General features: G+C 38.7%; 2 protein-coding genes across 4 annotated transcripts; one reads left to right on the top strand and one right to left on the bottom strand.

Annotated features, from left to right (window-relative positions):
* Positions 1-332: 332 nt before the first annotated feature.
* LOC117817349 (alcohol dehydrogenase class-3-like) lies at positions 333-9,675 on the bottom strand. 2 transcript variants are annotated; one of them, XM_034690010.1, is made up of 10 exons: positions 9,590-9,675; positions 9,409-9,454; positions 8,829-8,930; positions 7,292-7,442; positions 7,109-7,196; positions 6,782-7,001; positions 4,609-4,869; positions 4,204-4,336; positions 3,793-3,931; positions 333-789 (listed from the first exon to the last, which is right to left on the bottom strand). In XM_034690010.1, exons 2-10 carry the CDS (start codon positions 9,424-9,426, stop codon positions 762-764), a joined length of 1,140 nt encoding a protein of 379 aa, XP_034545901.1. In that variant the 5' UTR covers positions 9,427-9,454; positions 9,590-9,675; the 3' UTR covers positions 333-761. The 2 variants fall into 2 exon arrangements, with proteins under 2 accessions (XP_034545901.1, XP_034545900.1); XM_034690009.1 differs by having other exon boundaries at positions 9,409-9,633.
* gar1 (GAR1 homolog, ribonucleoprotein) lies at positions 9,660-13,007 on the top strand. Of its 2 annotated transcripts, none has more exons than XM_034690011.1 (7): positions 9,660-9,790; positions 10,106-10,347; positions 11,649-11,803; positions 11,929-11,988; positions 12,093-12,201; positions 12,291-12,425; positions 12,504-13,007. In XM_034690011.1, exons 2-7 carry the CDS (start codon positions 10,122-10,124, stop codon positions 12,512-12,514), a joined length of 696 nt encoding a protein of 231 aa, XP_034545902.1. In that variant the 5' UTR covers positions 9,660-9,790; positions 10,106-10,121; the 3' UTR covers positions 12,515-13,007. The 2 variants fall into 2 exon arrangements, with proteins under 2 accessions (XP_034545902.1, XP_034545903.1); XM_034690012.1 differs by lacking the exon at positions 9,660-9,790 and adding an exon at positions 9,842-10,004.
* The last annotated feature ends 718 nt before the right edge of the window (positions 13,008-13,725 follow it).

Raw genomic sequence — 13,725 nt, 5'->3', positions numbered from 1 at the left:
ATTCATTTGATCTGATGGAACTTAAGAAAAACAAATTCCTCCAGCAGCTATTTCAGCTCTTAACCGAGAAGCATTCCCCCAACAATCTTTTGTCTTCTGTCCTGACAGCCCGCAACTGTCATGTTAGCCCTCCTCGTCTGCTCCCTGTATATTAAATCAATATATAATATTACCAAGGACGAAATTTGGTAAGCCTGACCACATGAAGCAGATACTTCTCCGTAGCTGATGACAGATTCAGCCATTTGTTTCCTGTGCCTCTGCCCTGTCTTCCATACAAGGGTATTCAGTTCCAAATACATCTTCACAATAAAGCAAGGACGAGCCTGACAGTTAATGCCACAAAATAATTTATGTAGAAGCTTTGCCAAACATTTTTCTTTCACTTTACAAAACCAAAATAAACATCTTGAGCTGTTTCTCCTTTTAATTTAAGTTTTGATTACAAGACAAAAAATACTTTGCCTTATCTGATTATAAATGCAGAATCCCAAAGATAAAAGATACAAATCTTCATCAGTGATAGTCTAGAAGTTTGAAGGCATGCTCAGACAGAAACAGATCATTTTACATGACATTAGACTGCCATCTAGTGGCCAATGTGCTCATTTGCTGCAAAGTCAGGAACAGGAAACCTGCAACATCGAAGCTCTATAAAAACAGCACAAACATAACATAAGAAAAAAAATTACACTGATGACTTGTCTCCAGGAAACCATCAGAAAAACAAAGATGGTAGATTCATGGTCTTATCTCTCCCTTTACCACATACTGATTACAGTTCGGATGCTACAAAAAAAGAGAGAGAAAAAAATGGTTAAGACTTTATATAACATGAATCATAGATTTGTAACATTTAGACATTTAACTAATAAGTCCATGAACAGAATATAATTCTTAAAAATATTGTCAGTTGATTATGAAAGGCCTTTCCAGACACCACTTCGAGCTAAGTGGATAACTCATCTGGGCATCCTGTTACCTCGTTCTGTGTGTCTGAATTGAACTCATGCATTTGTAAATCACCTGATGCTTGTATATAGACAGCTGGAATGTGATCACCTGTTGTCTCTGTGTGCTCAGGCCACTTTGTGTGGTCGGGCCTGAACTGAATTCTGTGCTAAAAGGCTCCAGATCTAACATCTCCTTCTTGAACCCAGAGGGGCTTTATGATGCTTTAAACTCCATGCCATTTACTTAATGTTGGACTAATGTAGTGTTTAGGAGCTGATATCTGAGATGTGCTTTACTTGTTATTATTAGTTTCTTATAACCTGGCTTTCTTACTGATCTTCCAGTTGTGTCAGACGCTTCATTCTGATTGGTCAAAACCTCTGTCTTGACAACAGTGATTAACTTTCATTAACATGCTGCAGAAAAGAGGCGCATTTAGCTTCTGCTTGTGGACTCCATAGGCCGTAAGGTGAGGTAAAACCGTTGGTTTTCTGTTCACATCAAACAATGTGGCTGAAACGGTAGTTTTGGTTAGCATGCTAAAGCAGCAGGCTAAGGACATTTTCATATTGGATCCTGTCCAGCAATACTAGCAACGGCAGCGGCGCTGGTGAGAGCAACTTTAAGGTACCGGTCGCTACAAAGAAACTTAAACCATGAGTGGTGGTGATGATAGCAGCAGGGTTAAAAGTCCCCTCCACTTCGCGTTGGGGTCTTGTCCACCCTGTCAGGATTCTTTTTCCCATAACTCCCTGTACATCAGGGGTGTCCAAACTTTTCTCAAAGAAGGCCACACATGATGCTGTCAGAATACCTCAGGGCCAGTGGCTCCTACTGAGACTTTGGAATCCTAAACGTTATGAAATATCTATTTAATAATACTTTTTTTTTTCTCAATAAAACAGTAACTAGGAAGTCCTCAGTTTTTATCACAAGCCATGTAAACATTAGCAAACGTTATCTTCTTCTGGAGGAAAATGTTTTTCATTCGGGTCGGGCAATGTGGGAAACAATATTGTATTATTATTTTCCTATGGCAGGATCACAATCTGGATTTCATCACACTTCTTTTTCATGTTGTTTTCAAGACTTTTCTGACCAGCAGACAATATTTTGAAAACAAAATAATTACTTTCCTGAGTTCTGAACATTTTTTATGCACCAAATGTTTCCCTTTTCTGCACAATTTCTTAATTTTGGTCTTGTCTTGTGTCCTCTTTTGTGTCTTTTGAACTTTTAGTGTTCATAAAGAACATTTTCACATTTGAAAACCTGTCAGCTTTAAGAGTTCTTGTGTTTCTTCTCTATTGCCGTCTTGCAGGATTCCCAGTGCTTTGGCTTTAGACAGGTAGTCCATATGAAACTTTTTGAGATGTTTCTGGATTGACTTTAGTTTTGTTTGTGCGCTTGAAAGAAACTGCAAATGTACAGGTGATTCAGAAGGTGATTCATTTCTTTGTTATAAATTTAAGATGGAAGCTTGGGGCCATAAATAAAGGGACCTTGGGGCCGCAATTGGCCCCCGGGCCGTACTTTGGACATGCCTGCTGTGCATGATCCCTTGGAGGTTGGACCTAGAGTTTCCACCTGTCTAGTTTTTCCCAGAATTGTTCTCTTTTTTCACTAGCTGTCCCGGGAAAATAAAAATCTCTCCCGGGCTTCTCTCGTGCTTCTGCGTTTATTTAAAATGGTCTCTGTTTTCTTCCCGTCTATGCATATGTCACAAGTGCGTGCCCTAGCGCTCAAAGCGGCTCAAGCAGGGAGGAACTTGACTGAAGAGAGACAGCAAGCTGAATTGACCGACGTACTCCGAGCTGAGGTCTTCTTTTCACCAACTTTTGGCGTCTCTGTTTGAAATAGAGAGACGATTGACAACGAAGGAGATGGAGCCACCAGCACAAAAAAAACAATATACTAGTTACAATCCGGACTGGGCGACACTGTCAGACTTTGAATGGGTACGGTTGACTCAGGGAGATAATTTTCCGCCCGATGCGTTTTGTGTTCGGCGAAAATCTCTGTAAAATATGAAGGGAAAAACGCATTGGAAATCCACGCATCAACAAAAAACCATCAAGCTGTGGTATCAACAAACAAAAACAGGCAGCCATTGCAACTTTTATGACCAAAAAGGGTTCACCAAGAAGAAGACAAGATTGCAGCGGCAGAGCTGACCAGGGTCCTATGTCCGAATTGTATGTTCATTTGGTCAGTCTGAACTGGTAATAGTGGCCGAGCCCTCCGCCCCAAACAATTGGTCGAGTGTCCCTTTTTTTCCCCACGAATCCTAGGTGGCAACCCTAGTTAGACCCCCTACCAAAAGCTTTCGGAAGCTTTTCTGGGGTGTCCTTTCCATGCGTCTTTATTTTTCTGTTGTTGATTCATAGGATACATATGTGCTTCTTGTCGTATTAAATAAATCAAATCAAACTGTGGTGGACATTTTTACTGTTTTTGAAGACATGTGATCCATATGGTGGATAACATCATCTGAAGACTTATCAGTAACCAAATATCTGACATATGAAGTTCTCATTGGCAACTGGACAGACATAAATGAGTTATCATATATGAAGAGGATCATAGAGATGGCTCCTATAGCAGTATATTCAGGACATGTTGTCAAGGGGATTGGTACTGTGGTTCTACAGTGTACATTTATTATTGTAAGATAATCTGTTGGTGCTTGTTTTTATTATCAAAGAGCCCACTTTGACATGTTTTACCCTGATGATTACACAGAGGACTGGTGAGCAGGTTATTGCCTCAGAGCAGTGCACAACAATTCCCTGTTATTTCACAAGAAGAAGCAGCAGCTACGAATAAACAAAGTCTTACCCCTTTCCAGTACTCAGTCTGTCAAAGGCCGTGTTGATCTGATCCAGTGGGACTTTGTGTGTGATGAACTCATCCAGATTCAGCTTCTTGTTCATGTAGTCATCCACCAGTTTAGGAACATCCTCCACACTTTTCCAACCTAAGGGAGAGGAAAGAAACAACAAGGGACATTTAGTAGCTTCAACTTATTGATGCATCAACAGATAAGATGATCAACTCACTGTTTCATGTTTATCAGTGATGGTTTAGTTCCTGTTTTTATCATACAATCAGGCCCTGAAACACAACAGCTGACATGCTGCTTTTTGACTCACATAATGATACACTGAATTTTAGTTTTTCCTTATCCCTGCACTTTGGAATCATGAGCTTTATTATTTGTATTTTAACAGGTAGCAGATAACAGATCACCTCCGAAATAAGTCCCCTTCAAGGTGCGTCCCATCAGGATCTTTTCAACAGAAACACTCATCGTTTCGGTCTCTGTCCAACCAGCAATGACACACAGGCCCCATGCGTCTGTTGTAGACTCCAGTGCCGCGGTCTACCACAAAACAAATCACTGGATAGTTTATTTAACAGTTTTCTTAAAACACATTTACAAACGTGCACACTAATATAACACCAGGGCTTTAGAGAAATGAAAGTTACTGGACTGGGAAGTGTGGATTTGTGCAACTTTACCACATTGTGTTTTTATCCAACATAATGCATCACAGACCTATTCTGAAGTTTCACTGTTTCTACTATTAGAGAACATTTTAATTGGCATGAATTACACAAATGACTTGAAACTGTACTAAGACAGTCACAAACCATGACAAACGGGCTTCCAACACACTCCAGAGCGAAGTCCACTCCTCCTTTTGTCATCTCCAGAATGACCTCCTGGATGGGCATCTCATGATCTTTGGGGTTGACACAGTCAGTCGCTCCGAGCTTCATGGCTTTTTCAAACTTGTCAGAGTTGATGTCGATCCCGATGATCCTTCTCGCTCCGGCAGCCTTGCAGCCCATAACTGCAGCCAGTCCAACAGCACCGAGCCCGAACACGGCACACGTGGAATCTTTTTCAACCTGGACGCAAACAATCGGGGAGTCAGTGAACATGAAGATTCAAACAGACACCTGATGAGAAAACATCATTATGTTACCAGCTAACTTTTTAAAATAACAGTGTCACTTCTATCTATCCGTCTGTTCTTCATATATAATATTACACATTAATATCAATACTGCTGTTGTTAAATATCCATAATGTGTGATTGGTTGCTGGGCTATGTGATCTCTCATAGACATTTATACACATTTACTGAGGTCAAGTTTTTTTTATATATATTGTTTAGTCTTTCGTGCAGAGTTTATAGTTTTTACATAGTCTACATAGTCTCTATTTACTTTTTTTTTTGCTCAAATGTTTATTATTGTTTTTTATTGACAGTTCCTGTGAGGAGTTTTTAGCAGGTTATGAAACAGACTGAAATGTTGATGACTTTATATGACCTACTTAAGAAAAAGAGACCATGTGCATAGATATCGATTATTTATGTATAGTTATGCATACACTTAGGGTCTGAAACCGCCGGGGGTCAGTGCGAGAACAGCCTCTATTTACATTTTCCATGTCAAACTTCTTAATGAGTTTGACTATCAAAATAAAGCAGGGGAAATATATATTTTAGAAGATGCACCAAAACATTTACTAGAGAAAAAAATGAGTTCTAAAAATCAACACAAACTGAAAGTCCCTCATAGAAGCTTTGATTCAGACCTCATAAGGTTCCCTTTAATGTACTAACACATCCAGGGATGACAATAAACCTCAATGAGCGATTAATTATGAGCTTTTCTTTTTTCTAATATGAGCTTCATTTCACTTGACCAGCTCATCTGGCATTATTGGCTTGGGTTCATAGTTCATCCAGGGCTGTCCCATCTTATTTTAAAAGTGCCATTTGAAAAAACATACTGTATATAGGGGAAATTAACTTAAACCTGTTCAGAGAAAGAATCTGATGGTAACAGCAAGAAAAAGATAAAGGAGGAAGTGGACGAAGACAAGGAATTTAGGAACCTTAAAAGAAAAGGGAAGGCTGAGCAGGGTTATAAGGACTCATCGACTGAGTCCTCTGCAGACTCTGAAGAGGAAGAGGTTACTGAAGCTAAGAAATGACAAAGAAAAAGGGAGAGAGAACAAGTGATTTGGAGGAATGGCCTCAACATCCTGACACGGGTCGAAGACGAAACTGAGGCTCAGATGACCAGATTTCTTGCTGCACTTTTCAATCTTCACCTCCCTGTACTCTCTTGTTTACATTTTCAATGAGCTCAAATATTTTGAAAGAACAGGTTCCACAAGAGTACAAAAGTGCCTTAGTTTATTTTAGATTTACTAAGTTTCACTTTAGTTCCATTTCAGATGTTCACCTGGATGTTTACCTATCAGAAGTCTGCTAGTACAAGTATTTGAAAGTCTGACAAGAGCTACTAAACTCATATTTTGTTCCCACAGACCTTGAGTCTTTTCCCACTAAACCATCTCCATTTTGGCTCATAATCCTCTAATCTTGTTTTGATATGCAAAAATAGATACGAAAAACAGAGGGAGACATTAGTTAGCTAATATCTATCATGAGCACTAATGTGTCCCTGGTGCTATCTCACGCCATCTAGTGGGGAAAATAAATAACTGCTACTACAGTTCTACCATTCCCAGCTGAATTTATGGGGCTGCAAGCTTTGAAAAATCTAAATTAAACACTACTCACAAGCGTTTTCCTATTGACTATGAATCTTTATTTTCACAAGCTTAAATGCCTAAAAGGATAATGTTTACAAGTACACCTTTGTACGTTTGTTGCATTAGCATCCCTCTCACATTCTTAACAGGCAGGATTCTAAGCACAACAACTATAAGCAGAGGTGGAGAGTAGTCATGTAAAAAATTATTTAAAGTGCAGGACAGGACAGGACAGCTTCTACCTCTTACCTTTCCGGTTTTAAGAGCAGCACCATAACCAGTGGACACACCACAGCCCAGCAGGCACACTTTGTCCAGCGGGGCATCACTCCTTATCTTTGTAAGAGAGGTATCAGGAACCACGGTGTACTGGGAGAAAGTACTGACACCTAGGAACTGGTAAACTTGCCGATCCTGGCAACTTATCCTGCTTGTGCCATCACACATCACACCCCCTTGCATGGTTGCCCTGCAAGCCACAAAAAGGACAAAGGATCATATTTAAAAAGCATTAAAGGATTCAAAAAACAGTGTAAAAGTGAGTGTATGGATGTGTTAACATTGTTGTGAAATCACCAGTTCTTCCTGCAGTGATTTGTTTTTGAACTCTGACATTGCTCACACTCCTGGCACTGTGGCAGAAAAAGAGGAATAACCTGATCCCCTGGGAAGACAACGAGAAGCAGACAAGCCTCTTCAGTCAGGAGAGATCAGTCAAAACCCAATTCAGTTTGGTTTACTGTGATTGTTAAACTTTACCTGGTGAGAACTTGGTCACTTGTGGACCGACACTCTCCACTATTCCAGCTGCCTCATGGCCGAGAACTAATGGGAATGGTCTGAACTTCATTCCAGTATTACTCTCATACAGGTATTCCCAGTCTGTGTGGCACACGCCTGTAGCAACGACCTGTTCAAGCAAGAGGGGGAAAACAATGCAACTGGTGAGCAATATTCCTAAAAGAGGAACCTTAGAGTTGAAGGTTATCTTCAAAATCACTGACACCGAAAAATAAAAGAACCGTAGCATCTTTATGATTAAAGAAAGAACTACTATGTCGATTTTCTATTATCCAAAACTGTCTATTGCCTCTTAATATTTGTCTTAATCCTACATCTTTAAACAATGTTAGATTGTCTGAATGAAAACTATCATTCTGCTGCTGGTTGGTTAAAATATGTTTGTCCAAAGCACAATCAAGAACTTTTCTGATTCTTACTTTTGCTAAAGTACATTGCAAACTAATTTACCTTTAGAAAAAAGATAATTGCAAAAACCAACCACAACTTTGAACAACATAATATTAAATATAATTATATTATTATATTTACAATTATCTGTAATTAAATATAATTATATTATTATATTTACAATTATCTGTAGCAAAAAGTGGACTGTATTATTATAATCATTGTTTTGACATTTATTTATCTTATTTATTGATTTTAACTTTAACTGATTTTTAATTTTGCTTTCTACTCTGTCTTATCTTATTGATTTTATTGTATTTTTTTTATTTTTTATGTCTTGTCTTGCTTTATTAGTTTATTATTTTACTCATTCCTGTTGCTTTCTGTCTCTGTTCTTTTGTGAAGCACTTTGGGGTGCATGCTTGTGCGTGTGAAAGGTGCTATGTAAGTAAAGTTGAGTTGAGTTAAGTGGGATAACATAGAAACTAAGATTATATCTACTTGTTATGTAAAATAATTATTTTATACATTACTTTTGAAAAAGCTGAGGGGTTTCTTATGTCTGTTTTGACTTGTTTCTACTATTGTTTTAAGATGTAGTGACTGCATCTGTTGAACTGTATCAATGCTACTTTTCTAGGCTGCATAAACATTACACAGAAGTGACTGAGTGGACAAAAGAGACACCAGAGAGAGTGATGAAGCAGCTGAGAAACTTATAACAAGTTAAATATGTGTGATATGTTGATACCAATTCCCTGCAATGCATGCTATGAAAGTATCTCAAACATTTGTTGTTTTTGTGGCGAGTGTGTTTTGGGATGTTGCTTGCCTTCAGCCCCATGACTCAGCCCTGTTAGATCAACATGTTAGCTCAGTCTATACTAATCTAAAACAGAACAAACACACAGGAAACTAACAGAGGAAGTGTCAGAGGGCAACACTTGCGCAATCATTCTTTGTTTCCATCCTTCTATAACTTAACGCTATCAAATTCAACTACTGTACATGCTGAAATACTGATAGCTGTTAACACAGAAGAGTTGCCTGCATGACTTCGACTTCCTTCCTTACATAACAATCAAACACGTGGGAAGCAGCTAACCTTAATTCTGACTTCATTGGCCCCAGGAGGAGCTACTTCCACATCTTCAATGCACAGGGGCTTTCCAGGCTCCCATGCAACTGCTGCTTTGCACTTAATCCCCTGGGAGGAAAGAGACAAATATGTTTGTTTATTACTTGGTTGTGAGTCTCCATGAGGTTAGACGTGGTCATATTTGTGAAACTATATATCTTACATTTCAACAACAGCATAAACTTCAAACATCCTCAACTCAACACAACTTTATTTATATAGCACATGCCATACATATAAACATGCAGCCCAAAGTGCTTCACAAAATAACAGAGACAGAAAACAACAGCAATAGTAAAATTAAAAAAGGCATTATTATAAATAAAATACTTAAAAATAAGATTAAATAAAATCAACACAGTAAAATTAATAAAATGAGTAAGAGTGGAAAGAAAAGTTAAAATAAGGTAGCATTAAAAGGATCAGATGAACACAGGGAATAAATCAATAATTAAATAAGATAAATAAATGTTAAAGCAATGATCCTATCACAAATAGCATCATATCACAGAGAGTAAATATTGTGTAGATAAATCATGCTTCCTACCTGGCCGGCTGTTGACATCGTAGGTCAGTGTTTCCAATTCAACTTCCTGAAATTGATGAGTTATTATCAATGATGATGATTCTTGTTTCAGCTTAAAAGTCAAACATGCGCAAAACACAAAGACATTCACAAAGTTGCTCTAAATTAATTCGAAACTGAAATCTGTAAACACCCCACTGACCAATCTCCTATATTTGTCACTGAGAGTAATCCAGGCAGCTAACCCTGCTGTTCCTTTAAATATGATGAGCACACGGCAGCGCTCCGAATTTTACGACACTCGCCAACACTGGTTGGTTCTTTACGGCAGTGTATGGCCACACGTGTTGTCATCGCATGGGAGTCGCTTGGAGTAAAGAGCTGCATCTATCTGAGGAAATTTGTGAGTAATTCCCCCCTCTCTGAGAGTAGATATAGCTTCCAACTTTTTAATATTTCTATAATGAAGTGAATACAGCAAATTTAACTTATTCTGAGAAAATCCTGATGACTAGTGAAGTTTGAATGACCGGATTGAGCTAGCATGTTAGCTTGAACTCTGCAGTGCTTCAGGATCTACTGATTTAGCTCTTTTCATGCAATGATTTAACTTCAGGGTAGCCAAGCATTATCACATTTTAACATTGTCACATTATTACAAACGTGTTGCCTTTGTTTTGATTTTCTGACGTGTCTTGTTTGTCGTGGTGTCTTACAGGAACACTTCTAGCAACATGTCTTTCAGAGGAGGTGGACGAGGTGGTGGTGGTGGTGGTGGACGTGGTGGTGGAGGATTCAACCGAGGTCGAGGAGGTGGTGGAGGATATGGAGGAGGCAGAGGAGGTGGTGGAGGATATGGAGGAGGCAGGGGTGGCGGAGGAGGGAGAGGAGGTGGAGGATTTGGACGAGGTGGAGGCAGAGGTGGCTGGCAAGACTATGGTCCTCCAGAACATGTTGTTGGTAAGATCATGAAATCACAGACCAATAGGGAAGAGGATGCTTTTATTTATACACAAAGAATACACTCTCTCAAAAAGCCTAAAATCAACTAAAATAGATACAAATATAACAATATAAGTGTTATATTTAAGATCCACAAAAACAATTACAGACAGAGGTTGGGAGGTTTAAAGTCAAGTATGAAATTTGTAAAAAGTAGAAATGCACAGACTTCAAGGAGCTCCTGTAATTTACCCCATAAGTCAGGTGCAGAAAAAGAAAAAAAGCTCTTTTAATTGGGTGGAACTTGAAGATTTAGCAACCACAAGAGGGAGCTGAGTACAAATGTTCCCTGAGGAAAAGCCATGACACCTTCAAATATAAAACTACATAATTGTGTGTGCATTCCCACAATCCCTTTGTGCAATTCATGTACACATTTTGTACCCTACAAATATTTTTAAATTTACTGAACATGTTAATCTTAGTACTGCTTCTTTAAGTTTTTAATATTTAATGTAGAGCTGTACGATAAATTGATTTAATCAATTAATTCGCATTTTTTGTGTCAGTCGATTTAAAAAGGAGATTTTCTCCGTAACCTCCTCCGCTTGATGTTTTTTCAGCAATAGCATAAAGAATTTAGTTTTCAAGGAGGTTTATTCTAGAAAATACAAACATTTTTTTCCAGAGGGGGTACTTTTATTTTTACTTTTTTAAAGTAGTTTTGGTTCATGGTGCTTAATGTCATGTTTTGTAAAAAAATCAGGGATGTTATTCCTAGGCCATATCGCCCAGCCCTAATTTAATGTATGTTATTTTCAATATTAACCCCTTTTGATGGAGCCTCCCATCTTAAGACTTCAACACAATTTAACAGTTATAACTGGAGTGATAAACATCTTGAATTTTGAATGTTACAGGTTTTCGATCCACCAATTTCACAAAACATCATGACACTACATTTTACGTTTTCATCTTTTGCATACTTTCATCCTCTGTTAATGCCTATGATATGTAACAATAAGTACAAGTACAAATTCCAAGGTGTATTCGCAGCTGTGAAATGTACATTTTGATCTGTTAGAATTTGGTTGAACATTGACGTTTTTGTTACTTTGTGTAATGCTAAAAATTGTACTGACACTGCAGTTTTAATATCCCAATTGCATGACTTCAGGGTTAAATCTGTGACATAGTTCTGCCAAATGGCTCGTTGAAGTGGTTTGTGAAGGTGGATACCAGGACTTAGCCTTCATCATGATGGCTAGAGCGCCTTTTAAACAACTCACTGTTTTGATTTTTGTGTTTCTCCTCTGCAGCACTGGGAGAGTTCGTACATCCATGTGAAGATGACATTGTGTGTAAGTGCACAACAGAGGAAAACAAAGTCCCCTACTTCAATGCCCCGGTTTATTTGGAAAACAAGGAGCAGATTGGGAAGGTGGATGAGATATTCGGCCAGCTCCGAGACTTCGTATCCTTTCACACTTTTGGACTCCAGAATATTCCGTGGTGAACACCACTAGATGTCAACTCCTTGTGATATAATATCTGTGTTGCTGCTAAAAATGCAGTTTGTTCCTTAACCTCTCCTTGCAGTATTTTTCAGTCAAACTTTCTGATAATATGAAGGCGTCTTCTTTTAAGAAAATGCAAAAGGTATTTTTAATTTTTACATTCTGAGTTGTACATTTGCATGATTAAAAGCCTTTTTTTAGAAACTTTGTGTTGCACTCTAACATAATTTCTATTTCTTCTTTTAGTTTTATGTAGATCCAATGAAGCTCCTCCCACTGCAGAGATTCCTTCCCAGGGCGCCCGGAGACAAGGGTCCACCAAGAGGTCGGGGTGGAGGAAGAGGTGGTCGTGGAGGTAAGGATGTTGAAACAAAGTGGTTCTTTTCTCTGTACTCACAGCACAGCTTTTCAAATCTGATTAAATCCTTGTATTTTTTGTTTCAGGCGGTTTCCGGGGTGGCAGAGGTGGTGGCGGGCGTGGAGGTGGATTTGGAGGTCGAGGTGGAGGTGGAGGATTTGGAGGCGGTCGAGGTGGACGTGGTGGAGGAGGCTTCAGAGGAGGTGGACGTGGATTCAGAGGTTGGTCCTTATTTCAATATTGTACCTTTTGTCTTTCTTGCTGTGAAGTTACTCAAACTTATTTTTTTGTTGTTACAGGTGGGAGATAATCCGACACCAACGGTCATCTGTGACGGTCTCATCCTTGTCCTCTTTTCTACAAGCAAAAGGCCCAAGCCCGGGCTGTTGGACTCAGAATATGGACTATGCCTCTTTTTGTAGGACTTGAACGGACTTTTATTTTTGTACTACTTTGAAATGCGTGCTAGATCTTCATGGCTTTATTTAAAAGGTTAATACGTATGACTGTGAGCTTGCAGTCTGTAAAGGAGGATCATTGTTTTTCATTGTATACAGACATGTCATCTTTTGCTGATTGCGTTTAAGTTTTAGACCATGGCATGTTTGTACCAGACCAAGATTTGGAGTGACACATTCACAAACCTCCATGTGTTAAGTTCCTCAGATTGAACAATGTATTGGAAATTATTCTTTGTATGCTGTTATTTGAGAACATTTTAATATCCATCCTTTGTAAGATCTTATGCAGAATATTGTAAATGTTTGAGTTTAAAGCCTTGATTAAAAGGTTCTTTGTAACTATTTGAACTGTCTTGTTTTGGACATATCAAACCAAGCAGGATTTTTTTCCTGACTGCTGATTGTGTTTTTACTACATATACCTCGGTCTTCTTATGATGAATGGTATACTTGTGAACACTCAGTTTGATCCCCCTCCTGAAGGGGTTTCATCATCAATCTGAGTGCAAGATGTGGCCATGCTACCATGAGTTTCTGACCTAGAGTTCAGTAGCGTATTCAGACATGGTTTTGGAAGTAAACACAGCCCTACATGCAAACTGATAAAAAGACATGATACATGCAGTGCATCTAAGTATAAGGATGAACTTAGTGATTTGTCTTGTGTGCAGTTGTTTGACCGTAGAGGTTTTTTTGTTGTAATTTAAAAAGATTCAATTAAAAGAAATGTTAGTTTGGTAAAATATAATATTATATTATTCTGGCATTAAAGTTGCTGTAGTTAGTCACAGAGTAAACATCTGTTCAGAGAGAGGGACTTTGAATGTCAACACTATCCCTCCCAACCAGATTTCCTCTTAGCCCCCCAACACAGATCGGCGTGTGCAATCATGATAGTGCCGAACTGATAACCAATCGTAGGACATAGTAGGGGCCGCCCCTTAACCAATCAGGACAGAGGATTGGAGATTAGCTATGATTGGTCCGTCATAACTGGAACGAGGGGAATAATAATATTGCTTGATACAAAGTCAGTGAAAAACGGGGGTTCGCAATGGTC

The sequence above is a fragment of the Notolabrus celidotus genome, chromosome 8, assembly GCF_009762535.1.
Source record: "Notolabrus celidotus isolate fNotCel1 chromosome 8, fNotCel1.pri, whole genome shotgun sequence".
In the NCBI taxonomy this organism is placed as follows: Eukaryota; Metazoa; Chordata; class Actinopteri; order Labriformes; family Labridae; genus Notolabrus; species Notolabrus celidotus.
Note: the sequence above shows the minus strand (reverse complement) of the source record. Positions and strands in the feature narration are given on the sequence as shown.